The 26473-nt window shown below is 40.7% G+C and overlaps 1 protein-coding gene across 1 annotated transcript; it reads left to right on the forward strand.

The window, feature by feature from the left end:
* Positions 1-509: 509 nt before the first annotated feature.
* engase (endo-beta-N-acetylglucosaminidase) lies at positions 510-26350 on the forward strand. The gene is made up of 14 exons (XM_017713748.2): positions 510-712; positions 1730-1806; positions 1947-2148; positions 3163-3311; positions 3819-3973; positions 6407-6555; positions 8664-8835; positions 13664-13767; positions 14995-15106; positions 15430-15614; positions 16617-16759; positions 17200-17299; positions 19556-19667; positions 24554-26350. Exons 1-14 carry the CDS (start codon positions 600-602, stop codon positions 24953-24955), a joined length of 2175 nt encoding a protein of 724 aa, XP_017569237.1. The 5' UTR covers positions 510-599; the 3' UTR covers positions 24956-26350.
* The last annotated feature ends 123 nt before the right edge of the window (positions 26351-26473 follow it).

The following is a 26473-nucleotide window of genomic DNA, read 5'->3' on the forward strand; positions in this document are numbered from 1 at the left end:
TCAGTGTTTTGTGCTTATGATCATTTTAATAGACGTCAGCGTCACTAATTAATGACATTCTATTAAAAGACTGGTTTACCAAGAGAGACGCTGGAGGATTTTCACCTAAAATGAGTTCATGAAGCGAGTTTTATTTTTAAAAATGATAACAGGACATTAGAGCCATAATTAATCTTTTAGTACTTTTACTTTCGATACTTAAGTACATTTGAAGACAAATACTTTTGTACTTTTACTCAAGTGGAGGTCTAAAGGGAGGAACTTTGACTGGAGTAATATTTTACCTTGGGGGTCTCTACTTTAACTGAAGTACAGGGTTTGTGAACTTCGTCTACCACTCAATAATACACTATAACGCAAATAGTAAATTATGTTGTAAATGATTTACATGAAAAATGCTGTACTTATTTTTAAGCGCTTCTTCGGCGACCTCTAGCGGAGACACTTGGAAGACCACTCACGCATCGTCACGTCAGCCCAGCCGTTCAGCCAATCAGAGGCGACGCGGAAGGCAGCGGCTGTGTTTGTGTGTGTGAGAGAGTGAGAGAGAGTGTTAATGCAGGAGTGATAAACTGTTTTTTCCTGATTAGGTGTTAATTATGATGGAGGGGGAGAGTGTGGAGAAAGAAGGGAGTGTTGTTAACAGGAGAAGAAAGAGAGAAGAGAGTTCTGAGGGAGCAGGATGGAAAACTCAGAAAAGAAGCGAGACCGAGTGAGTTCTAGATGAAATGTGTTGTTCGCGCAAAGTGAGTGGAGAATAAAGACTTACTGGACATGAAGGTTTACTTTGCATGGAAAATGATTATGGATATGAGGCTGAAGTTGGCTATTCATGCGAAATTTCCGTGCCACCTTAAATGGTGCAGCAGTTGCTACTGCACCATTTAAGGTGGAACGGAAAATTCGAATAGGAAGCAGACTTCAGAAGTGAAAATAGCAAAGAAACTTCTCAGGCCCTGCAGCAAAGTGCTTTCGGAATGGGAAGTGAAGTTTGTTCGGCTTCTTTCTTCTCTTTTGGGATCCTTTTGGTCTAAAATAAAACTAGGAACGTTCACTGATATGCTTGAGTAGAAAAAGCAGCATTTAGGCAGTGTTTTATTACTGAGTTGTGTTGGCACATTTAAAGGAGTGAACAAATGCAGGGAAGCTCCACTGAGTTTCCCCAATTTCTGTGTAATTCAGTGTGTGAGATGTAAACAGAGAGATTCAGAGCGGTTTGGTGTGAAATGGTTCAGATGTCTTTACAGTGGTGGTGATAGGAACCAGGGGTCACCATGACTACAACACAAATATAGGCATTTTTTTTACTATCCAGAACCACCAGAGAACCTACACAAGTTTACATGGAATGTTGATGTTGGAAAATAGAGGAAAATCTGGAATAATACGTTTTCTTTGGGAACTATTTTGCCTCACAGTGCCCTGCATGTATCCCTCCACCATGAATGGAGTTGAAGTTCTCAAAACTGTCATAAAATAATGTCTCAGTCATCAGGCAGTGAATCAATAACCATTTCATGTAGTAATTTTCTGTGAGGGAGCTTTTAGAGGTGGACGTCTGGTTCCTATCAGCACCACAGTGAACAGTTCTGACTCGGTAAGTTTATGTAGAACAGAGAGTTTCACACTAAACCACCCTGAACCGCTCTGTTTACATCTTAGCTGTTTGATTATGCAGGTTAAAAAAAAATGCTGGGCTTCCCCTTTAAGGTTGTTATTGTCTTCACAGTTTCGAGTCTTGCTTAGATGATTCTGCAGATGTGAGTGTTCATGAAGTCATAACCTACGGCGCGCCTGCACTGCCAGGTATCAGATCTCTGAGAAAACACTTAATTTTATTCCCTGCAACAGGTCTAATGCTGAAGCCCATAGCAATGTTTCTGTTTCCACATCAGATGAAATATGCTTTTCTGTCCTAAGCCCTGACTGTACTGTATGTCTGACAGTGCAGCACTACGACCCCGACACCACAGAGCCCATCAGCTCCAGCCTGAAGAGTCTGGATGAGCTGTTGTCATGGAAACGAAGTGAGGCAAACCATTTTAATATAGCCACAGTGCCTCTGGCCAGCAGGCAGCCGCCACTGACCAACACCCTGAGGAGGACGCTGGTGTGCCATGACATGATGGGAGGATACTTGGAGGACAGGTAGAGTCAGGTCATACACAGATAAACTATATGGCCAAAGGTTTGTGGACACCCCTCATAATTATTGAGTTCAGGTGATTCAAACATTGACAGTAGAATGTATTGAAGAGCTCACTGACTTCAAGTGTGCCACCGTCATAGGATGCCACACGTCAATTTGTGAACTTGCTGCCCTGCTAGATCTGCCCGGGCCAACTGTAAGTGCTGTGTAAGAAATGGAATAGTCTAGGCACAACAACAGCTCAGCCATGAACACTCAAATAACCAACTTTGTGATTAAATGGAACCAGAAAGGGTTCTGCTTGTAACAGAAGAAATGGGTTCCCGTGGTCCAGCAGCTTCACACAAGCCTAAGATCACTATTGGCAATGCCAAGTGTCAGCTGGAGGGGATTAAAGTGCTGCCACTAGACTCTGGATCAGTGGAAATATGAGTGATGAATCAACTTCTCTATCTGTCAGTCTGATGATGAATCTGGGTTTGGTAGATGTCAGGAGAACGTTACCTACTGGAATGCATAGTGCCAACATTAAAGTTTGTTTTTCAGGGTCTGGAATGGGATGTCTATAGCTCACATAGGTGTGATGGTCAGGTGTCCACATACTTTTGGCTTGATAGATAGATGGATGTACTTTGTTGATTCTAGAGTGGAAATCTGGATGCAGCAGTAACAAATTATACAAAATATTGTGCACATAATCAGACACAATAAGTAAAGGTGTAAATGTCCATTTAAATGCAGTGATTTTACTCTGGCCTAATTGATTATTGCAATAATGTTCTATAAATGATGTCATGGTAAGAATATAATTTCCAGGCTATTTACAAGCATGAAAATCTTGCAAAAAATTATAATCCAGTTAAGGTTACTTTTAGAACAGGAACAATTCATTTAATAATAAATATATTAGGCAGAGAGTTGTGGAATTTGCATTACCTCATAGTTTAAGAAAGGTTTTGCAGTTATTCACAGTTATTGACTGGTGTATTCATGTCATTGTGTTTTCTTCTGAGGTTTATACAAGGCACAGAGGTGGGGGCCCCGTATGTGTTCTATCACTGGCAATACATCGACATCTTTAACTACTTCAGCCACCACATGGTCACCATCCCTCCTGCAGTGTGGACTAATGCAGCTCATAAACACGGCGTTCTCTCATTAGGTAAGAGTTCAATTTGAGCTTGTGTAAACTTGCGTTCTTACCTGAACTGCAATAGTTTTAAACTTGCATTTAATTTTAAACGGCACTCTGTAATGTTCACATGATCCACACAGTCACTCTGACAGACTGTAATACACTACAGGAAGTGTAGGGGGCGATATGGCTTCTACTGTTTTATTTAAAAAGCCTCTACAATGTTCACATGATCCACACAGTCACTCTGACAGACTGCAATACACTATAGGAAGTGTAGGGGGCGATATGGCTTCTACTGTTTTAAAAAGCCTCTATAATGTTCATATGATCCACACAGTCACTCTGACAGGAAGTATAGGGTGTGATATGCCCTGTACTGTTTCATTTATCTAATGTTAATTGGGCTAAACTGCTGTAGGCTGAGCAGGTGCTTTTTAAAGCTTCAGTACATTCAGATTTCTAAAAAAGCTCATTGTGGTGGACCTGAATATGCATGTCTGGGTTTGGTGTGTTTTTCTCTGTGTTTCTCAGGCACGTTCATCACAGAGTGGACGGACGGGAGGGAGATGTGTGAGGTGTTCCTGGCAGAGGAGGAGGCATATCGCTCAGCTGCAGATAAACTAGTGCAGATCGCTCACTGCTATGGCTTTGACGGCTGGCTCATTAACATCGAGAATGTACTGAGTGTAAGTGAATTGTTAAAACAAAAACCTGCAGGTTGCAGTAAAACTCATTTCAAGAGAAGAATCCCCACACACAGTGTGACTGATTTAAATTGCTGATTTCTCTGCACGTTGATTAAATTTGGCAATTGACTAATAAGTTAAGTCAGCTATGTTTGCACAATATAGTCACCATGTGCTGTTGCCCACTATGACCTAAAGTATATCCTATGCAGTGTCAACCTATGAGAGTGGGCCTTCAGTTCGAGCCAGAAAGGTGACATATCAGTCAAAATCCCACCTTTTACCACAAGGCTAATTTCTGTTAGTGCCCCTGTGGAATTTCTAATAGTAGCACATAGTTAATATACAATTCATGTGAACAATTTTTGGCCGTTCAAGTTTTAACACAGACATTATTATATATCTGAGCTTATGTGTATCGGCACGTTTACATGCAGCCTAATAATCTGACTAATGGCACAATCGGAATAGAATACGTCCATGTAAACACTTCAGTCGGAATAGTCTAGTCTGATTGAGGCCATTCGGAATACAATTTGATTGAATGAGATGGGTAAACCTCTAAATAATCTGTTAAATAGAAGAATAATATCCGTGTAAATGCCTGAATCCATTTACATTCCCTATTGGAAAGTTCATTCTGCATGTGTGTCGCGTCATAGGGAAAGTTTATAATGTCCAACATGGCGGAGCAGAAACTGGTCTGCAGAGAAGACGACGTTTATGCTCTGATCTTTAAAAGATGGCAGTGGGACGGTCATCCAGCTTATGTGTCTCAGAGCACGACGTCTTGCTCTCTCCGCTTCCTTTATAAGTACATGTGAAGGACGTTTTTCTGAGTCTGACAATTTTAAAGCAAATAGAATTTTGGATTACTTGCAGTGAGCATGTAAATGAAGATTTTCCATCAAATTGTTGAATAGAGTGTGCATATAAACACCTGTAATCAGATTGTATTCAGTTGGATTGTAGTTAATCAGAGTGGCAAACATCTGTACATGTAAACGTAGCCAATGTTACTATGAGTCCATAGAGCTGCTACCACAGTCAGTGATTTGTCTAGAACTGCCAATTGCAGAGGTCGCAGCCCAAATGAGCCATTTCGTTCTTTTAACAAATATCAAACCCTCTTTAGAGCAATGATATTTTATGTCCATTTTACCATCCTAGCTGTACATATGTCTCAGTTTGTGTTAATGTACTAGTATAGGCTAAAAAATATAAACAAAAACACAGACTTACTTTGCTTTGTTTTAAGCTTTAGCTCTGCTATAGCCCCTTTTCTCGCATCTCTAGCAGGAAACTTTTCCACAAAAGTAAATCAGTTTCTTGTAAAAAAAAGTAAATTCAGTTTCACCAGATTCTTGTTCGAATTTTCTTGTTCCACCTTAAATAGTGCCTGAGGTGCCAGAATGTAACTACTGCACCACTTAAGATGGAACAGAAAAATTCAAACAAGAAGCTGGAGAACGAGAAACTGACTTTTTAGTGTTTCTCAGTTTGTTGTCGCAGAGTCAGCGTATCAAGAAACTAGTTGGAGTGATTATGAACAAACATAAGCCCATTTGCCCTTTAATTAGCTACTAGCTAGGTGAGATTGTTGTCTGTGTTGCTACTGTGACCAACAGATTGTGCTGATCTTCAGGGTTAAAGGGTGAATTAGCAGTTCTACATTAACTCCAGCGTTTAAGAGCATTTATTGTTAAACTGTGTTGTACCATCAGCAGAGCTTTATTTTACTATAAAGGAGGATTATTTTGTTTTTACCTACAAACCTAATTCTGCTGTGGAGCCTCAACAGGACAGTAAAAGAGCTGCATGCGACTCTGGAGCCACACATGTTGCCGACTCTTGAACTAGAGTGATATTTTTACTAATGAAGTTAGTCTCACTGTAAATCAGAGAAGTTTGTTGGTTCCTCTGTCACTTCCTAATTATGTTGGTAGTCAATTTAACTTGTAAGGCCTTCAGTCCAGCTCCTGAAATCCTAACCAACAAGAGAGCTCACTTACCTGTATCTACCTAGATATCACAGAGAGAACAATCCTGATTGGACAGTTTTCTGCGTTTCAAGATGTTTCCAACCAGAACTTAACAATAAAATAAGTGCATTAAAGCAATAATAACAGAGTTTAAATTATGCAAGCATGATGATTATGTTGTATAAAATGAATAAAATATTACAGACATATTTTTTTAGTGTCCTGGAGATCTGTAGGTCTGTGTCTGCAAAGACCTGTTTGATCAGGATGCTCCCTGCATCTAAAACATCTGCATGACTGCACACACTAAAAATGCTGTGATTAGTTAGAGAGCTCATTTACAAGGTGCTTTCTGCAGTACCAGTTTTGCCAAGACTAATATAATAGTAATGATAAACAACATATTGTGCCACCCTGTCACACACATCCCTGGCCACTCTTGGTTGTGCAGGCCACCGCAGTGAAGAACATGGCTCCATTTCTCCGGTATCTGACCGATCAGCTGCACGAGCGAGTGCCTGGCAGTCTGGTGATCTGGTATGACAGCGTGCTAGAGAACGGGGCGCTCAAATGGCAGAACGAGCTCAACAACAGCAACAGGTGAGAGTACACACACCTGAGAGACACTGAGAGATTGTCTCTGAATATTTGGGCTTCACACTGTGAGCATAATTAAATAGTTGATATGTAAACAGAGTTGTTCAGAGCGGTTTGGCGTGAAATGCTGTGTTCTAGAGAAACTTAGAGTCAGAACTATTCACAGTGGTGGTGATAGGAACCAGACATCCACCTCTAAAAGCTCCCTCACAGAAAGTTACTACATGAAATGGTTATGAATTCACTGCCTGATGACTGAGACACGGTTTCTGATACACTATATTGCCAAAAGTATTTGCTTGTCTGACTTCACACGCATATGAAATTGACATTCCATTCTTAATCCGTAGGGTTTAATAAGATGTCAGCCCACTCTTTGCAGCTATAACAGCTTCAGCTCTTCTGGGAAGGCTTTCCACAAGGGTTAGGAGTGTGTTTATGGGAATTTTTGACCCTTCTTCCAGAAGTGCATTCGTGAGGTCAGACACTGTTGTTGGACGTGAAGGCCTGGCTCACAGTCTCCGCTCTAATTCATCTCAAAGGTGTTTTATCAGGTTGAGGTGCAGGCCAGTCAAGTTCTTCCACACCAAACTCACTCATCCATGTCTTTATGGACCTTGCTTTGTGCACTGGTCATGTTGGAACAGGAAGGGGTCGTTCTCATACTGTTTCTACAAAGTTGGGAGCATGAAATTGTCCAAAATCTCTTGGTGCTGAAGCATTAAGAGTTCCTTTCACTGGAACTAAGGTGCCGAGCCCAACTCCTGAATAACAAGCCCACACCATAGTCCTGTTATCCTGGCATCTGACAAAACTCCAGACTCATCCATTGGACTGCTAGATGGAGAAGCGTGATTCGTCACTCCAGAGAACACATCTCCACTGTTCTAGAGTCCAGTGGCGGTGCGTTATACCACTGCATTCCACACTTTGCATTGTGCTTGGTGATGTAAGGCTTGGATGCAGCTGCTCAGCCATGGAAACCCATTCTAAGAAGCTCTCTATGCTGTTCTTGAGCTGATCTGAGGGCCACATGAAGTTTGGAGGTCTGTAGCGATTGACTCTACAGAAAGTTGGTGACCTCTATGCACTATGCGCCTCAGCATCCGCTGAGTTGCTGTCGTTCCCAATCACTTCCACTTTGTTATAATACCCCTGACAGTTGATTTGTGAAATATTTAGTAGTGAGGAACTTTCACGACTGGACTTGTTGCACAGGTGGCGTCCGATCACGGTACCACGCTGGAATTCACTGAGCTCCTGAGAGCGACCCATTCTTTCAGAAATGTTTGTAGAAGCAGTCTGCAGGCCTAGGTGCTTGGTTTTATACACCTGTGAATACACCATGGAAGTGATTGGAACACCTGAATTCAATGATTTGGGTGGGTGAGTGAATACTTCTGGCAGTATAGTGTAGTTTTGAGAAGATTTGGATTTTAAATCCATTCCTGGTGGAAGGATACTGTGCTGTGTGGTAAAATAGTCCCCAAAGAAAATGTATTATTCCAGATTTTCCTCTATTTTCCATCATCAACATTCCATATAAACTCAGAAGACTCGTGTAGGTTCAGTGGTGGTTCTGGATGGTAAATAAAATGTCTATATTTGTGTTGTAGTCATGGCAACCCCTGGTTCCTGTCACGACCACTGTAAAGACATCTGAAAGATTTCACCCCAAACCGCTCTGAATCTCTCTGATCTATAGTATGTAAGAATAGAAAAAGCATGACTATGTAATCTCTTAGCAATGAAACTGCATGTGCAGTGCAGGGAGTGAAATGCTGAAGAAAGATCACTATATTCATAGTTTTTGATAGTGTTTTTTAAATGTTGCATTGCTGGTTTTCCTGTTCCAATAGTTTAAACATCATCAACTAAATAATGTGATACTTATTATCATAATGTCCTTGAGTGGTGTGGTACTGAAACACTTTTTTTCTCATCAGAGCAGCAATAAAAGGCCACAAAGTGTAAAATATATTTCTATTCAATGTGTTTGACTGTATGATGTACTGTTATCTATAAACATGGACTAAAGTACGGACAGCATTAACTCTTCAAGCTGCTCCCTTATCTATGCAGTGTGTCATATTTTTTTCTCTCTCCATCAGAGTGTTTTTTGACGCCTGTGATGGCATATTCACCAACTATAACTGGACGGAGAGCAGCCTGGAGGGAATGGTCTCCTACTCCGCAGCTCAGGGTCGTCTGGCTGACATTTACATTGGGATTGACGTGTTCGCGAGAGGAGAGGTGGTGGGAGGGATGTTCGAGACCAACAAGGTCAGAGAACCTTTATTCCTGTAGTGGTTCAGGGGTCATAGTACAGAATCTTCTTGCCATTTTGTCTTAAGATCTGACAGGTCAAGATTAGATTCATCACAAATATATATTTCAGGAACAAATCTGATCTTAATTTAGGAATCTTATCTCACAGCATCTTGTCTTACAAATACGTCATCAAATTAATCAGGTTAGCCAGACAGCTGCCATTACTGATGTAAAAAAGGTCAGACAGAACTAAAGTGTGATATAATGTAAATAGTGAATACTGTGAGAACGCCCCTGCTGTTTATAAGAGCGTCACCTCGCCACTCCCCAGTTTCAGTCTCCATTGTCCAAAAGCTTTAGCCGGCCGCGCTAACGTTACTCCTCCTAATAAACAGACAGACGTTCAGCTCCGTCTCCTCATTATTCAGCACCATCACTGTACAACCCCAATTCCAATGATGTTGGGACATTGTGTAAAACATGAGTAAAAACAGAAAACAATGATTTGCAAATCCTTTTCAACCTATATTCAATTGAATACACTACAAAGACAAGATATTTAATGTTCAAACGGATAAACTTTATTGTTTTTTGCAAATATTCACTCATTTTGAATTTGATGCCTGCAACACGCTCCAAAGAAGTTGGGACAGGGGCAACAAAAGACTGGAAAAGTTGAGGAATGCTCAAAAAACACCTGTTTGGAACATTCCACAGGTGAACATGTTAATTGGAAACAGGTGAGTGTGATGATTGGGTTTAAAGGAAGCATCCCTGCAAGGCTCAGTTGTTCACAAACAAGGATGGGGTGAGGTTCACCACTTTGTGAACAACTGCGTGAGCAAATAGTCCAACAGTTTAAGAATGTTTCTCAACGTGCAATTGCAAGGAATTTAGGGATTTCATCATCTACAGTCCATAATATCATCAAAAGATTCAGAGAATCTGGAGAAATCTCTGCAAGTAAGCGGCAAGGCAGAAAACCAACATTGAATGCCTGTGACCTTCGATCCCTCAGGCGGCACTGCATTAAAAACTGACATCATTCTGTAATGGATATTACCACATGGGCTCAGGAACACTTCAGAAAACCACTGTCAGTGAACACAGTTTGTTGCTCCATCTACAAGTGCAAGTTAAAACTCTGCCATGCAAAGCGAAAGCCACATAACAACACCACCCAGAAATGCTGCCGGTTTCTCTGGGCCCGAGCTCATCTGAGATGGACTGACGCAAAGCGGAAAAGTGTCCTGTGGTCTGACGAGTCCACATTTCAAATTGTTTTTGGAAATCATGGATGTCGTGTCCTCCAGGCCAAAGAGGAAAAGGACTGTCTGGTTTGTTATCAGCACAAAGTTCAAAAGCCAGCATCTCTGATGGTCTTGGGGTGTGCATGGCATGGGTATCTTGCACATCTGTGAAGGCACCATTAATGCTGAAAGGTACATACAGGTTTTGGAGCAACATATGCTGCCATCCAAATAACGTCTTTTTCAGGGACGTCCTTGCTTATTTTTGCAAGACAATGCCAAGCCACATTCTGCACGTGTTACAACAGCGTGGCTTCGTAGTGAAAGAGTGCGGGTACTAGACTGGCCTGCATGCAGTCCAGACCTGTCTCCCATTGAAAATCTGTGGTGCATTATGAAGAACAAAATACGACAATGGAGACCCCGGACTGTTGAGCAACAGACTTTGTACATCAAGCAAGAACTGGAAAGAATTACACCTATAAAGCTTCAACAAATAGTGTCCTCAGTTCCCAAACACTTATTGAGTGTTGTTAAAAGGAAAGGTGATGTAACACAGTGGTAAACCTGGCTCTGTCCCAACTTCTTTGGAACGTGTTGCAGCCATCAAATTCAAAATGAGTGAATATTTGCAAAAAACAATAAAGGTTATCTGTTTGAACATTAAATATCTCGTCTTCAATTGAATATAGGTTGAAAAGGATTTGCAAATCATCGTATTCTGTTTTTATTTATGTTTTACACAATGTCCCAACTCCACTGGAATTGGGGTTGTAATATTTCATCATCAACATTAACACAGGAAGGTAATCAGAGGGACTGTGGAAATCAAGTCTGCAGCATCTGAGATTTTTAAAAACGCAGAGTTAGAAAAGAAAAATGTCTCACAGTGAAAGCTGCGTTTTACAGTAGAAATAAATGGAGCACGTTATGCTGGTAGTGAACTATGCTGCCTGACACAGCCGCCTATAAACCATAGAAACGGACCTCAAACAGGAGTTAGGACCCTGTTGGGGTTCATCCTAAAGTTAGGACAGAATTTAGGAGGTTTAGCCTAGTTAAGATGTTTGTGTGATGCTGTTTTCTTATCTGGAGTTAATGATAGGACCGCATGTGCTACCCCGGGCTCAAGGAGGACACTGGAGGCAGGATTCCGAGCTGCAGCAGCCATATCTTTATGTTCCCACAAAATAAACGAAGTAAACACAACCAAACCTAAAGCGATCCTGGCCACTTTTCAGTGGCTTAAGAGACTTTTCAGTCTCTGCCTCCAGCTTTTCAGCTCTTCAGTCTCTTGTGGCTGCTGCTTGTACGCCTGGCTCTGTTCCCCCTTACTCTTTTTAAAGGCGCCCAGGGTTAGTAACAATAACAGTTTTGAACTGTTATTCTGGAAAGCTTCTGTACTAAATAAAGTCGTCATGGAGATTAAACAGATCAGATTTCAGAGTTAAGGTGTTTCTGTAATATGTATATGTATATGTGTGTGTGTGTGTGTGTGTGTGTGTGTATGTATATGTGTATATATATATATATATATATATATATATATATATATATACATACACACACACTGCTAAAAAAAAATAAAGGGAACACTCAAATAACACATCCTATATCTGAATGAATGAAATATTCTCATTGAATACTTTGTTCTGTACAAAGTTGAATGTGCTGACAACAAAATCACACAAAAATCATCAATGGAAATCTAATTTATTAACCAATGGAGGCCTGGATTTGGAGTCACACACAAAATTAAAGTGGAAAAACACTACAGGCTGATCCAACTTAGATGTGATGTCCTTAAAACAAGTCAAAATGAGGCTCAGTATTGTGTATGGTCTCCACGTGCCTGTATGACCTCCCTACAATGCCTGGGCATGCTCCTGATGAGGTGGCGGATGGTCTCCTGAGGGATCTCCTCCCAGACCTGGACTAAAGCATCCGCCAACTCCTGGACAGTCTGTGGTGCAACGTGGCGTTGGTGGATGGAGCGAGACATGATGTCCCAGATGTGCTCACTCAGATTCAGGTCTGGGGAACGGGCGGGCCAGTCCATAGCTTCAATGCCTTCATCTTGCAGGAACTGCTTACACACTCCAGCCACATGAGGTCTAGCATTGTCCTGCATTAGGAGGAACCCAGGGCCAACCGCACCATCATATGGTCTCACAAGGGGTCTGAGGATCTCATCTTGGTACCTAATGGCAGTCAGGCTACCTCTGGCGAGCACATGGAGGGCTGTGCGGCCCTCCAAAGAAATGCCACCCCACACCATTACTGACCCACTGCCAAACCGGTCATGCTGAAGGATGTTGCAGGCAGCAGATCGCTCTCCATGGCGTCTCCAGACTCTGTCACGTCTGTCACATGTGCTTAGTGTGAACCTGCTTTCATCTGTGAAGAGCACAGGGCGCCAGTGGCGAATTTGCCAATCCTGGTGTTCTCTGGCAAATGCCAAGCGTCCTGCACGGTGTTGGGCTGTGAGCACAACCCCCATCTGTGGACGTCGGGCCCTCATACCATCCTCATGGAGTCGGTTTCTAACCGTTTGTGCAGACACCTGCACATTTGTGGCCTGCTGGATGTCATTTTGCCGGGCTCTGGCAGTGCTCCTCCTGTTCCTCCTTGCACAAAGGTGGAGGTAGCAGTCCTGCTGCTGGGTTGTTGCCCTCTTACGGCCTCCTCCATGTCTCCTGGTGTACTGGCCTGTCTCCTGGTAGCGCCTCCAGCCTCTGGACACTATGCTGACAGACATAGCAAACCTTCTTGCCACAGTTCGCATTGATGTGCCATCCTGGATGAGCTGCACTACCTGAGCCACTTGTGTGGGTTGTAGAGTCCGTCTCATGCTACCACGAGTGTGAAAGCACCACCAACATTCAAAAGTGACCAAAACATCAGCCAGAAAGCAGAAAGGTACTGAGAAGTGGTCTGTGGTCCCCACCTGCAGAACCACTCCTTTATTGAGTGTGTCTTGCTAATTGCCAATAATTTCCACCTGTTGTCTGTTCCATTTGCACAACAGCTGTGAAATTGATTGTCAATCAGTGTTGCTTCCTAAGTGGACAGTTTGATTTCACAGAAGTTTGATTTACTTGGAGTTATATTGTGTTGTTTAAGTGTTCCCTTATTTTTTTTTTTTTTAGCAGTGTGTGTGTATGTATATATATATATATATATATATGGTAAAATATATATATATATATATATATATATATATATATATATATATATATATATATATATATATATATATATATATATGGTAAAAATGTCATTGTGTCTACATAACAAAATAAAATATGCAGGAATTTATTAACAGAAGAAAATGGCAATTAGAAAATGTTAAAATGGGACACTCATTTGGGAGCCCCTGGACGAATTGTACTTTGTTGATTAACACATCCTCAGCACCAAACACTGAAATGTGAAAATGTGGACATTTTCAGTAAATTTTAGTGCAGAATTTGTTTAACATCAAACAAAAAATTTTGCTCAGGCCACATTATATGCACAGGTTACTGTGATTGACCATCTGTGTGTCTTGAGCACTAAGAGGCTGTGATTTTGTGCTCCTGCTCTATCAGGCTCTTCAGCTGGTACGTAAACACGGCTTCTCCACAGCGATTTTCGCTCCCGGCTGGGTGTACGAGTGCCACGATAAGGCTGACTTCCGCCAAAACCAGGACAAGTGAGTCCTCAGAACGGCCTACCACTGTTCAAAAGTTTGGGGACACCTACACTACTGCTCAACAGTTGAAGTCACCGTTTTCAAACATATGAAACCAGTTTTGTTACAAGCACTTGCATAAAATGAGACTTATATGATGGTAATAGGTTAATACCTCACCTAATAATAGGTTTCCAGATATAAACAACAAAATATTTGGTGATGAATGGTGTAGTATATGATTCTGTAATAATTGAGAAAGCTGTATGGCATAAATATCTAGAATAAAATTTGTCAAGATTTGTTGTTCCCAAAATACTATGAATTGTGAATAGATGATTGTTTATTTTTCAGGCTGTAGTTAATCACATTTCAGTCTATACTGTTTGTTATTTTTGAATAACATTTACTAATATGATCACAGACTTCTGATCAGCAGTGTAGCCTTTCAGAACATATTTGAATAAATAAAAGTTTTGTTCAGTTAACAGTATAGATTGAGTTTAAGATTTGGGTTAAAAACAATTTGAAAAATTTTGTTTATCTAAGGTTTTAATGGGCAGCGTAGGTTTATTACTGCACATGCACTTGGCCTGTTGAGGTTATTAGTGAACAATGATGGTGATGTCATCAGTTTGAAGAACATTTCATAAGGCAAAGAACCTTTTAATGATGCAAAGGGCTTTTTGGGTGTTGATGGTTCTATATATTTCTAAAGAATGCCTGAAGAACGATCTTTTTTTTTGAGTATTCACTGAACTCTAAATGAGCTGTTTTTGAATGATAGGGCCCTTTAAATGACGTTGGTTTATGGTGTTTTGATTGGCTGATTCATGAAACATCTTACAAAGTTGAGACAGTTGCTACTGTTGCAGCTGAGTTTCAAGTGAGTTGCAGACTGATTGACGTTGCACAACTCAACTTTGTTCTCAACTCAAGAAATGTAGTCTCATGTAGCTGGTTTAACTGGCCAGCTAAGACTAACAGCTGTTTAAATGGCAGCTTGTACAGTGTTGGTTAGCTTGCTGCTATAGTGATCTGCGTAGCTAGGGTCGTTTCTCCTCTCTCGACAGTCCACAGCTCAGATTCCCTTCCTAATCAACAGATGAAAATGAATAATAGTTCCATATAGAACCATTTTCTTTACTAAAGAACTTTGAAGAATCATCTTTTTTAGTGTTTACACCCACACACACAGCCACAGTCCTCAGTCAGAACCAGCCTGTAAAGCTCTCTCTGTCTGTTCAGGTTCTGGTTTCTGTTGGCGGATCACCTCTATGTTCACCATCCTGTGTCCACTCTACCCTTCGTGTCTTCTTTCTGTCAAGGATTCGGCAAGAGCGTCTACTGGAAAGGGCAGGTGGGTCCTACTTCACCCTTAATGTCTCCAACACCTGGGTTCTATAGCCCCGCCCATTCACCCTACATCAGTTTAGCCCCACCCATTCAGCCTACAGCAGTTTAGCTCCACCCATTCAGCCTAAAGCGGTTTAGGTTCCACACATCCGAAGGGGAACAGCTGAAACGGCCCTTAGGACTTCAGCATCAACTTAACAGTTTATTCCAGATTTCAGCCTGGACTTCCTTTAAATTAACATGCTAACAAGAGCAGTCTTCAATTCTGAGGGATTTAGAGAGCGAGGGGTGAGTGGGGTGAGACCACTGTGCTGTGTGTCTGAGCAGGTGGTGCAGGAGCGAAGCTGGTTCAATCTGAACGCTCAGGAGCTCCAGCCTCTGTACTCTAAGCAGAGTTTGGAGGATGGTGGCTGGTGGAGAACCCGCGGCTGCCCTGATGACGCCTGGGCCGGGGGCAGCTCGCTGTTGCTGGAGGGAAAAATGCCACAATCACTACGCAGAATTATTGCAAGGTGAACACCATGTCATTATTAAACATGTTTTAAATGAATATTGTGACCACAAAATGTAGCAATTTTCCCCCAACCCAGAGTTCTACGAGGCTAACGTAGCTAAAGTAGAATAAAATGATCCGAAACCCAGCGCCAGAGAGATGACGTTACATTGCAGCACAAACTATTAGACCCTAATGAGAACTTCTCTGCGCTGGGATTAAACTCTGCTTTTCTGAGTGGGAACGAGTGACTTAACCATTAGGCTAAACAGCCAATTCCAAAACACATGCAGCAACTGAAACACTCCACCCTGAATTACTCAACTTTATAACACACCAAACATTAGGATTGGTTCTCACAACCAGTGTTTTGATTTATGTGTGTGAGGCAGTGATGGCTGCTGTCACAACAAACATATTTAATAACTTAACAAAATAAATAATTGATTGGACGAAAATATGTATTTGTACATGATATGGATACTCTCATACAATGCCCCCCCACCAAAAAAACACAAAAAAACCCAATTATTGATTACCAAAAAAACAATCATTTGCTTAATTGTTAATTGTTTAGCTATTGTAGACAAGCTGTTGAGGTGATGTCTGTTTCTTTTTCAGTGCACAACAAATGTGTTCTCAGTTCTGATGTGAGCAGCGGTGCTTTTGTAATTTTGTATTGTACTATTTGCTTAATGGAGAGAATAGTTAGATTTCTGTTCACATATTCAAAGAAAAGTCTTGTGTTGCATCCAGTTAGCAGTGCACTATTTTAATAATAAATTATATCACTACTCATACTGTCATCATGATATCTGACAGCTTTATTCAACATCGCATTTTATGCCCATATCGTACAGCCCTAGTTTTAGCTACATTAGCCTCGTAGCTCCAGTACTAAAACTAAAGAAGCAAACTTCAGATAACAAATGTGTCTCGACTTATCAACTACATCTGGAGTAAACTAGTTTTTGTTCCTCTGAATATTAGTAAAGTTGTTCCTTCTTGGTTCCTTCTGTAGGGTATTTTCTCTCCATGTTCCTTTGGCCACAAGGACATTTATCTCCTTCGTCTATAAGCCATCATTGGGGGTGAATGTGTCTCTGGAGCTGAAAACCACAGACGCTGGTCTGTGCACATACTCAGGAACAGAGGAAATAACATGTGAGTTCATTAAATGTCCCTGTGTATAAAAAGTGACTCATATCTGCACATACACTGCCCTTTACCTCACTACTGCAGTGTTTTTAACAAAGAATTTTACAGAATTCCTGCATAATTAACTGGTTAAGATGTAAACAGTCATTCAGAGTGGTTTGGTGGGAAACTGTCTGTTCTAGAGAAACTTCACTGCCTGATGACTGAGACACTGTTTTATGATAGTTTTGACCTTAAACTCCATTCATGGTAGAGGGATATATGCAGGGTGCAAAATAGTCCCCAAAGAAAATGTATTATTTCAGATTTCCTGCTATTTCCCTTCAACATTCTATATAAATTCAGAAGACTCGTTTTCAAGTTTGTCACTGTTTTAAAAATATTAAAAAAGTAAAATGTGTACCTCTGCCTCCAGTAGTGACTCTGTTTGTGTTTCTGTTTATCAGCCAATTGTGTGTTTCCAGTCATGTTAAATGAAGATCACCCGTTGATGAAGCAGTTCATTCAGAGCTGTGGTCAGTGGATGGCAGAAGGCTGGACCACCAGGTGAGACACTTTAATGAAGTTCTAATGAAATGAACATCCAGAATGAGGTTCTAATAAAATGAATATTCAGAATGAAGTTCTAATAAAATCAACCGAATGAAGTTCTAACTAAATGAACATATTCATAATGAAGTTCTAATAAAATGGACGTTCAGAATGAAGTTCTAATAAAATGGACGTTCAGAATGAAGTTCTAATAAAATGGACGTTCAGAATGAAGTTCTAATAAAATGGACGTTCAGAATGAAGTTCTAATTAAATGGACGTTCAGAATGAAGTTCTAATAAAATGGACGTTCAGAATGAAGTTCTAATTAAATGAATATTCAGAATGTTCTAATAAAATGAACCTATTCAGAATGAAGTTCTACAACCCCAATTCCACTGAAGTTGGGACATTGTGTAAAACATAAATACAAACAGAATACGATGATTTGCAGATCCTTTCAACCTATATTCATTTGAACTACACTACAAAGACAAGATATTTAATGTTCAAATGGATAAACTTTATTGTTTTTTGCAAATATTCACTCATTTTGTATTTGATGCCTACAATACATTCCAAAGAATTTGGGATAGTTGCATGTTTACCACTGTGTTACATCACCTTTCCTTTTAACAGCACTCAATAAGTGTTTGGGAACTGAGGACACTAATTGTTGAAGCTTTGTAGGTGGAATTCTTTCCCATTCTTGCTTAATGTACAACTTTAGTTGCTCAACAGTCCGGGGTCTCCGTTGTCGTATTTTGTGCTTCATAATGTGCCACACATTTTCAATGGGAGACAGGTCTGGACTGCAGGCAGGCCAGTCTAGTACCCACACTCTTTTACTATGAAGTCACGCTGTTGTAACACGTGCAGAATGTGGCTTGCTGAAATAAGCAGGAACGTCCCTGAAAAAGACGTTGCTAGGATGGCAGCATATGTTGCTCCAAAACCTGTATATACCTTTCAGCATTAATGGTGCCTTCACAGATGTGCAAGTAACCCATGCCAGGGGCACTAACACACCCCCATACCATCAGAGATGCTGGCCTTTGAACTTTGTGCTGATAATAATCCGGACAGTCCTTTTCCTCTTTGGCCCGGAGGACATGACGTCCATGATTTCCAAAAACAGTTTGAAATATGGACTCGTCAGACCACAGGACACTTTTCCACTTTGTGTCACTCCATCTCAGATGAGCTCGGGCCCAGAGAAGCCGGCGGCGTTTCTGGGTGTTGTTGATATATGGCTTTCGCTTTGCATGGCAGAGTTTTAACTTGCACTTGTAGACGGAGCAACAAACTGTGTTCACTGACAATGGTTTTCTGAAGTGTTCCTGAGCCCATGTGGGAATATCCGTTACAGAATGATGTGGGTTTTTAATGCATTGCCGCCTGAGGGATCGAAGGTCACGGGCATTCAATGTTGGTTTTCTGCCTTGCCGCTTACTTGCAGAGATTTCTCCAGATTCTCTGAATCTTTTGATGATATTATGGACTGTAGATGATGAAATCCCTAAATTCCTTGCAATTGCACGTTGAGAAACGTTCTTAAACTGTTGGACTATTTGCTCACGCAGTTGTTCATAAAGTGGTGACCCTCTCCCGTCCTTGCTTGTGAACGAATGAGCCATTCAGGGATGCTTCCTTTATACCCAATCATGACACTCACCTGTTTCCAATGAACCTGTTCACCTGTGGAATGTTCCAAACACGTGTTTTCTGAGCATTCCTCAACTTTCCCAGTCTTTTGTTGCCCCTGTCCCAACTTCTTTGGAACATGTTGCAGGCATCAAATTCAAAGTGAGTGAATATTTGCAAAAAACAATAAAGTTTATCCATTTGAACATTAAATATCTTGTCTTTGTAGTGTATTCAATTGAATATAGGTTGAAAAGGGTTTGCAAATCATCATATTCTGTTTTTATTTGTTTTACACAATGTCACAACTTTATTGGAATTGGGGTTGTAATAAAATGAACATATTCAGAATGAAGTTCTAATAAAATGAACACATTCAGAATGAAGTTCTACTAAAATTAGCATCCAGAATAGCTTGTAATTTTGAAGTAATTCAGTTTTAAAGTAATACTGTTTATTAATTATTGTTTAATAACTATCTCTAGAAAAAAATTATGAATGAACTTTATAAATTTAGATGAATAAAACACAGCATACATTCTGGTGTCTTATTATTAATCTTCAGAAATATGTTTGTACAGTACAGTGTAATTCTGTTATGAATTGTTTACTGTTTTGCGTGTGCAGATGTTTCCAGCTGGATCTGAATGGCTGTGCTCTCAGTGAGGTGTTGGTTAACGTGGTTCGAGATGGAGCAGAACAGGATCTGGACTTTAACTGCAGGATCGGGGAGATCATGGTACAGAACTGCTGCTCTGGCCATTTACCAGTGATGATTAATAATTATTGGCAGTGTTTGCTAGATATGGAAAATATGGTTTATACCTGGTGACTTTATGACTTGTACAGTCGTGTCTGTCTGTTTTGCTGTTAAGAATTTAGCTTCGTCCCCAACCATGTGAGTCTTCCTCACAGACACAGATCCCCAGTAACGCCCTGCATGAGGAGTTTGTCATTCTGTCTTATAATGACTTTTGGTTGTATTGGGAGGAGTTTGTTGTATTGGGAGGGGTTTCAGTTGTATTGGGAGGGGTTTCTGTTTTACTGGGAGGGGTTTTGGTTGTTGAACAGACGTGTTTACATTGCTACAGGTGTGCCTCAAATGTCAAACGCCCAAAAAAATTTCACAGAAATTTCTGTACTAGAAAAGAAATTAACAAAACATTATACAGATAATCTTCATCAGGATATCTGTAAATGTAAATTTGAGTTGCATGACATACATAACAGGAAACCAGAGTATGCACTTTTTAGACTGAGAACCAATTTTTATGAAGGAGGTGAAAAGGCTGGCAAAATCCTCACCTGGCAGTTGAAGCAACACTTGTAATGTTATTCCAGTTTTAAAAAACGGGGATTGTTTGGTTTTGTCCTCAAAGGAAATTAACTCTGTTTTCCAACAATTTCATACAAATTTATATACGTCGTCATCTAACCCTTCCCCAGAGCAACTGAGTTTTTCAATGACATAAATCTAAAAAAATTGACTCCAGAACTTATTAACTCTTTGGATTCTCCAATTACAGAAGAGGATGTCAGGGCTGCCATAGCTTCAATGAAAATGGGAAAATCTCCAGGTGTAGACTGCTTCCCAATCGAATATTACACAAAATATCTAGATATAATATCTCCTATATTAACAGAAGTTTATTTAGAGGCATTTGAATCTGGATCCCTACCTGCTACATTTGATGAAACTTTGATATCATTGATTCCCAAAAAAGGAAGAGATATGACAGACCCCTCAAATTTCAGACCCGTAAGCTTCATTAACGTGGATTGTAAAATCCATCCATCCGCTTATTCAGGTCCGGGTTGCGGGGGCAGCAGCCTAAGCAAAGAGGCCCAGGCCTTCCTCTCCCCTGCCACCTCCTCCAGCTTTTCCGGGAGGGATACCGAGGCGTTCCCAAGACAGTCTAGAGATATAATCCCTCCAAATTGTCCTGGGTCTTCCCCGGGGTCTCCTCCCCGTCTGACATTTCTGGAACACCTCCCTAGGGAGGCGTCCAGAGGCCATCCTTGCCAGATGCCCGAACCACCTCAACTGGCTTCTCTCAATGTGGAGGAGCAGCGGCTGTACTCCGAGCCTCTCCCGAATTGCAGATCTTCTCACCCTATCTCTAATGGAGAGCCTGGCGACCATGTGGAGAAAGCTCATTTCGGCTACTTGTATCTGCGATCTCGTTCTTTCGGTCACTACCCAAAGCTCGTGACCATAGGTGAGAGTCAGAACGTAGATTGACCGGTAAATTGACAGCTTCACCTTCTGGCTCAGCTCTCTCTTCACCATGACGGACCGGTATAGGGTCCGCATTACTGCTGACGCCGCACCAATCCGCCTGTCAACCTCTCGCTCCATCCTTCCTTCACTCGTGAAGAAAATCCCAAGATATTTAAACTCCTCCACTTGGGGCAAGAATTCATTCCTGACCTGGACAGAGCATTCCACCCTTTTCTGACTGAGGACCATGGTCTCAGATTTAGAGGTGCTGATTTTCATCCCAGCCGCTTCACAGTCAGCTGCAAACTGTTCCAGAGAGAGCTGGAGGTCCCGGTCTGATGACGCCAACAGGACCACATCATCCGCAAAAAGCAGACGTGAAATCCTGAGGCCACTATACTGGATTGTAAAATATTAACTAAAATATTAGCTACCCGATTGGAAAAATATTGCCTAGTATCATTAATAATGATCAAGTAGGCTTCATTCGGGGCAGGTCTTCAGCTGACAATATGAGAAGACTATTATGTCTAATGTAGTTAAACTCTTCAAGTAACTCTTCTGTCCTCTCCTCGATGCCGAAAAGGCTTTTGACAGGGTAGAGTGGAGCTTTTTGACTACTGCCCTTACATATTTTGGGTTTGGCCCTGGTTTTAAATCATGGGTTAGAATATTATATAAAAATCCTAAGGCAGCTGTTATGACAAATGGTATAATCTCTCCATTTTTCAGAATTTCCAGAGGAACTCGCCAGGGATGCCCCCAGTCACTTTTAATGTTCACAATTTTTCTGGAACCTTTAGTAGCATTGATTAAAACGGCTCAAGAATTATGGGAGTGAAAGGAGGGGAGAAAGAACATTAATTTATGTTATATGCGGATGATGTTATTATTAATCAACGACCCTAACAACTCCATACCACCATTAATGCATATCATACAATCATATTTAGCTCTGTTGGGATATAAAATAAACTAGACTAAATCTGAGGCCATGCCAGTATCTACGATATGCCATCCACACCGTGTCACCCGATTCGGCTTTAGATGGGTTCCAATTAGAATGAGGTTTTTGGGAGTAAAATTGAGTAGAACCCTGGAAGAAGTAATGTTGTTAAATTATGAACCCTTGTTGGACAAGATGAAAGCCAATTTGGATAAATGGAAAAAGCTGCAGTTATTCCCTTGGGGTAAAGTAAATATTATTAAGATGGTGGTTGCTCCCCAGTTGAACTACATTTCTATGATGATTCCTGTGAATAAGCAGTATGACAAAACTAGTAAAGATTTTCTTTTGGGAGGGCAAGAGGCCCAGAATTAGAATGAGTAAGATGTGTGCCTCTAGAGAGAGAGGTGGCCTCAGTCTGCTGGATGTGAGGATGTATAATTTATCATTCGAAATGGCCAAGTTGGATAAACATTGGTGCCAGGTTGATTCCAGGATAGATTGGGTAAATATAGAGCAAAGCCTGGCCTCACCGTTCCATGCCTTGGACATCCTCTCTCAGCACACAGTGAGGCAGGTGGACTCCAATCCCATACTGTCTCACTCAAAATATGTTTGGACAAAAATTCATGAATTTTTAAAAATATCTCATCTCAGGCAGCCATATGCCTCACTTTGACATAATCCTGAAATACGAATTGGAAAACAGTGTATTGGAAACAATGGCAATCTAAAGGGGTAAATATTGTTAGCGACCTGTATGAAAACGGTGTATTTATGTCCTACTCCAATTTTATAAAGAAGTATAACTGTGGAGACAGCAGGCATTTTTGGAAATACTTACACATAAGGCATTGTATTCAGGATAAATTCCATACCAGAGAAAGTAACCCTGTGATTGAATATTTAAATCTGCAACATGAATCTCACAAAGCATCTATATTCTATAGGACATCTAATCTGTTAACTAGTGATACGTGCGGGAATCTAAAAACAATATGGCAGAAAGATTTAGGTTGTACTATTGATGACGATGTATGGTTGAGAATTCTGTCAAGGGTAGGCAGAAAAATTAGGGAGGCTAAAGGGAAATTCATTCAATGTAAGATTTTACACAGGTACCACGGACACCTTCCAGACTTTATAGAATGGGAAAAGTTGATAATGATTTGTGCTGGAAATGTCATACAGAGAGAGGCACCTTTTTCATAAGATCTGGCAGTGCTCAGTTACATATCCATTTTGGGGTAAAATTCTTGAAATGTTGGGAAAATGGTTGGGATTTACATTACCTCAGTAACCTCGGCTTTGCCTTCTTGGGGATAGAACAGAAATTGCTAACGTAACAAATAATGAATTTAATGTAATAAAAGTGGGAATAGTTACAGCCGCCAGGGTAATATTGTGTTATTGGAAGAGCCCTAAAACATCGGATTTAAAAGAGTGGATTGACAAAATGATTGAAATGGCTTCTTATGAAGTTATGTTGAGAAGAGTTAATTGTGAAGGGAGAGGGAAGAACTTACGGAAGGAATTTTGGAATCACATGCAACTGAACTGAGCGTATAAAGGAACTTGTATTGTTGCTGTTATTTGTTGTCCTCTGTCTCTTTCTTTTGATTTTGCAGTGAATGGCTACTTTTACAAATTGTACATGCAAGTCGTGCTGTACCTGTTGTTGTATATCATTAATAAAAAAAATCTGAATTCTAGAAAGAAAAAAAATAGAAAAAGGCTATTGATTGAGTAGATGGAGATTAGTTTGAAAAACAGTGGGGTATTCCTTTAAAAAGGAAACACCACTGATTTTAAATAATTCCTGCATAATTAACTGGTTTAAGATGTAAACAGAGTCATTCAAAGTGGTTTGGTGTGAAATGCTCTGCTCTAGAGAAACTTACCGAGTCAGAACTGTTCACAGTGGTGGTGATAGGAACCAGACGTCCACCTTTAAAAGCTCCCTCACAGAAAGTTCCAACATGAAATGGTTATGAATCCACTGCCTGATAACCGAGAGATTTTTATGAAAGTTTTGAGAAGATTTTGGCCTTAAACTCCATTCATGGTGGAGGGATAAATGCAGGATGTTGTAAGGCAAAATAGGCCCCAAAGAAAACTTATTATTTCAGATTTTCCACTATTTTCCATCATCAACATTCCATATAAACTCAGAAGACTCATGTAGGGTCACTGGTGGTTCTGGATAGTAAAGTGTTTATATTTGTGTTGTAGTCATGGCGACCCCTGGCTCCCATCACCACCACTTTAAAGAAGTCTCAACCATTTCACACCAAACCACAACCAAATCTTAACCGCTGAGTTATGCAGAGCATCTCCACTTTCCGACTTTGTTTACATTTCAACAATTTAATTATGTGTAAATTGAAAAATTGGTGGAATTTCCACCGAACACTGATAGATATTTATTGGTAAATTCCTATGCTGTGTGTTTGTGCAGGTGCTGGATGCAGAGAGTTTGTCTGCACCTCCTCTCCCCGTGAGGAGCGTCTGTGTGTATGACGTGGTTTGGCAGAGAGGAGCTGGAGACGGAGATGGAAGTTCTCTGAAGGTCCTTCTGAATGCCACGCTGCGCTGGAGCTACCCACCACAGCTGGTCCGACACTGGCGCGTACACTGGCGGAGGCTGCGTGGGCCAGACCCCCGGGTGCCCCCTGGGCCGCCAGTTCTCATCGGCCGCTCGTACTCCACGCTGTACCGCCTGGTGGAGCTGGAGGTGCTGGGCGCTCCGGGGCTGCTGGAGCTGCTGGTGGAGCCAGTCAGCAGAGAGGGCTTCACTCTGAACCAGAGCTACTGGGGGAGGATAACACTGAGCTACACACACTCCACTGATAACATATAACACACACATACATACACACAAACACACCGCAATGTGAAAGCTCTTTGAAGATGAAAGCCAGCTGCTCCATGCTTCATTATTTGTATTCAAGCTACACCAACATCTGTGCTGCTAACATGTAACAATTAGAGCTATAAAATTACTGTTGGTTCACTGAAATATTGGCCATAGTGTGGAGAGGAATTCATACCAGATTGATACGCATTCCCTATAGTGGACAAATGTGAAATGTAGTTCACATGTGACATGCGGAGTAAGTGCCAGAATAAAAGCAAATGCTCTATTACATATTTACTGAAAAACAATGCATTGGAATTTGCATTTAAAAAAATAAAAGTGAATTGATTACAGTCCACCTTGAAATGTTACACACAGACATCTTAGCATATTTTTCAAAATTCCTGTATAATTAAGTGGTTAAGATGTAAACAGTCATTCAGAGTGGTTTGGTGTGAAACACTCTGTTCTAGACTCAGAAATGTTCACAGTGGTACTAATTGGAACCAGGGGCCATATTATAGAAACTTTGCATCTTTTTGTTCTAATTTAAGATCTGACAGGTCAAGATAAGATTTTTCACAAATTCATATTACAGAAGCAAATCTGACTTTAATTTAGGAATCTTGTCTTACAGCAACTTATCTCAAGTTAGGATCAAAATCAATAAATCAACTGTCATCTGCCTAGCAACTGACCATACACACACAGCTGAAATTTAACCACAACCAAAATGTTAAAAATCTGAGTTACAGCTGCTGTTACTGATGTAAGAAAAGGTCTAAACAGACGTTAGGACCCTGTTGGGGTTTATCCTAAAGTTAGGACCATATTTAGGATATTTAGTCTAGTTAGGATGTTTGTGTGATACTATATTCTTATCCGGAGTTAATGATGGGATTATGAAGTTTGGAACTGTTCTGTAATAGCTACTGAACTAAATTCAGTCTCTACTGGAGACTAAACAGATCGGATTTCAGAGTTAAGACATTTCCGTAATAGGAACCAGACGTCCACCTCTAAAAGCTCCCTCACAGACAAAGTTATTACATGAAATGCTTATGAATATCCTGACTGATGTGACGGTTTTCTGAGTATCCAAAAAATAGGTTTGCCACAATTTTACAATCAACATTACATGTGAAACTTTTTTGAATGTGTAGGATCCGTAAAGCATATGGGTTTGAAGTGCACCTCGTGGAGAGCTTTACAGCTGTTCGTCATATTTCAAGGTGGATCGTATTCAACTGTATATTGTAATGCTGTTTTTCAGTAAAGACGTGAAATGTGAAAACGTAGAAGCTCTTTTCATTTTGGTACATATTCTGCACCTCACTGTGAAAAAAGTAACATTTTGTGTGCAGATTTGTTTACTTCTAACAGTGACTGCATTTGGCATGAATTCCTCTCCAAACCCCAGAGGTGTAAATGCCTCATGATGCATTGATCTGAAGGTGCAAGGCTGCAGCTGCGTTATTTAATTTAACAAGGTAACTAGATACATCACTCTTTACCACCAAA

This window comes from Pygocentrus nattereri, chromosome 14 (assembly GCF_015220715.1).
Source record: "Pygocentrus nattereri isolate fPygNat1 chromosome 14, fPygNat1.pri, whole genome shotgun sequence".
Taxonomy (NCBI): Eukaryota; Metazoa; Chordata; class Actinopteri; order Characiformes; family Serrasalmidae; genus Pygocentrus; species Pygocentrus nattereri.